This window comes from Mastomys coucha, chromosome X (assembly GCF_008632895.1).
Source record: "Mastomys coucha isolate ucsf_1 chromosome X, UCSF_Mcou_1, whole genome shotgun sequence".
Classification (NCBI taxonomy): domain Eukaryota; kingdom Metazoa; phylum Chordata; class Mammalia; order Rodentia; family Muridae; genus Mastomys; species Mastomys coucha.
The window spans coordinates 138,214,611-138,216,037 of record NC_045030.1 but is presented as its reverse complement, the minus strand read 5'-3'; the positions used below and the strand labels follow the sequence as shown (position 1 = coordinate 138,216,037).

At 38.3% G+C, this 1,427-nt stretch overlaps 1 protein-coding gene across 1 annotated transcript in view; it reads right to left on the bottom strand.

Moving 5' to 3' along the window:
• Nucleotides 1-1,427, bottom strand: part of LOC116096692 — a 39,867-nt gene that overhangs the window by 1,583 nt on the left and 36,857 nt on the right. Inside the window, 1 exon segment of the mRNA XM_031378792.1 lies at nucleotides 200-397. Within this exon segment, the coding sequence (XP_031234652.1) occupies nucleotides 200-397 (198 nt within the window).

Genomic DNA, 1,427 nt, shown 5'->3' with positions numbered 1-1,427 from the left:
AATAGCATCATATTATTTTCTATAAAAGAGGACACAGAAAGCTCAAAAGACAGACTTGTTTGATTTGCATGTCTGTGTCCATCATTACTGTTTCTTCCTCTAAGGATATCCTTCTTTGAGATAGATCTTGAGCACTTTTGGGGATTGTTCACTTCTAAGATGATGCTCAGAATATGGCTACTTGAAAGAGCAGACTTACTCTCGGACTCTGTCCTGTTCTGATTCCAAAGTCTGATGCCCACACAGCTGCTAATCCACAGGAGCCACGCTGGTAAGCCACAGTAGCCACTACCAATCTACAGTACTCAATGCTAGTACACAGGACAGGCATTAGTTTGTATCTAACTTGTACCACTGGCTCATTAGATCTCCTAGACAACTGCCAGGCATCATATTCCTAAAGAGCATAGGACTGGGGCTTTACAGAAGATGCCCAGTTTAAGTGGCATCCACTGACTTTAAAAAAAAAAAAGAAAGAAGAAACAACTGTTCGAAGTATACGGCAATGACTTAATGCTGAATCAAAGGAAACAGTCAAACTCCAATCCAATTTGATTTGCAACTTGGAATAAAAGCAACATGTCTTGATTTAAATGTCAGGCCCACTGCTGAGTGATGATTTAATAACTTTTATGAGAGATTCTGTCACAGCAAATTCAACACTAGAATAGAGTGACTCGGAAGGGTGTTAAAAGTGATGCAGAAGCACACAAAATGGAACAGACTTATCTCAGTGCTCATCCAGAAATTTTACATAAAGCTCATTTGCAGTAAGAGCCTATTCTCTTCCCCTATCCTGCTACCCAATCTTTCTCTTAGCAGACACCCATGTATGGATGTGGAGAAAACCACTAGGTGTGATGTCAACTCACTGCAATTATTTTCCGAGGACACAGGCCCAGAATAGGTTTACCACAGAGGTTCCGAGGCAGCACATTCAATTCAAGGGCAAGGAACAGTAAATATCACTGTTTCTCAAGAGATTTTTAAGAACTGATCTGATTCTAGTGTCCCATCTTTAGGGAGATACTTAATTATTTATTCCCCATCTTAATAGGGCATTAGACCCAGTGTATTTAATAGATTTTTTTCACCTAAATATACAGTTTCCAAGCTTTAAGGAAATTATTATTTTTACCTCAATACCTTTAGAAATTTTTTAACTTGAGGATTTCTTACCTTTCCTTCTTGGGCAGTTACTTCATAAGATAGAGCCAGGCATAGATATTCAGAGCTAAGATCATCCCATCTTATTGGGCTAATTCTTTAGTTATGAACATTTAATCTTGTTGGGCTGATTCTTCAACTACCAGGATGTATTTTGAAGAGAATTTAAAATTTAAACATCTGCTGTTTGCCTAGGGTTCTTCAGTCTTGACAACACTGATATTTTGCCTAAACCATTTTTGACTTCTGGCCTACACACA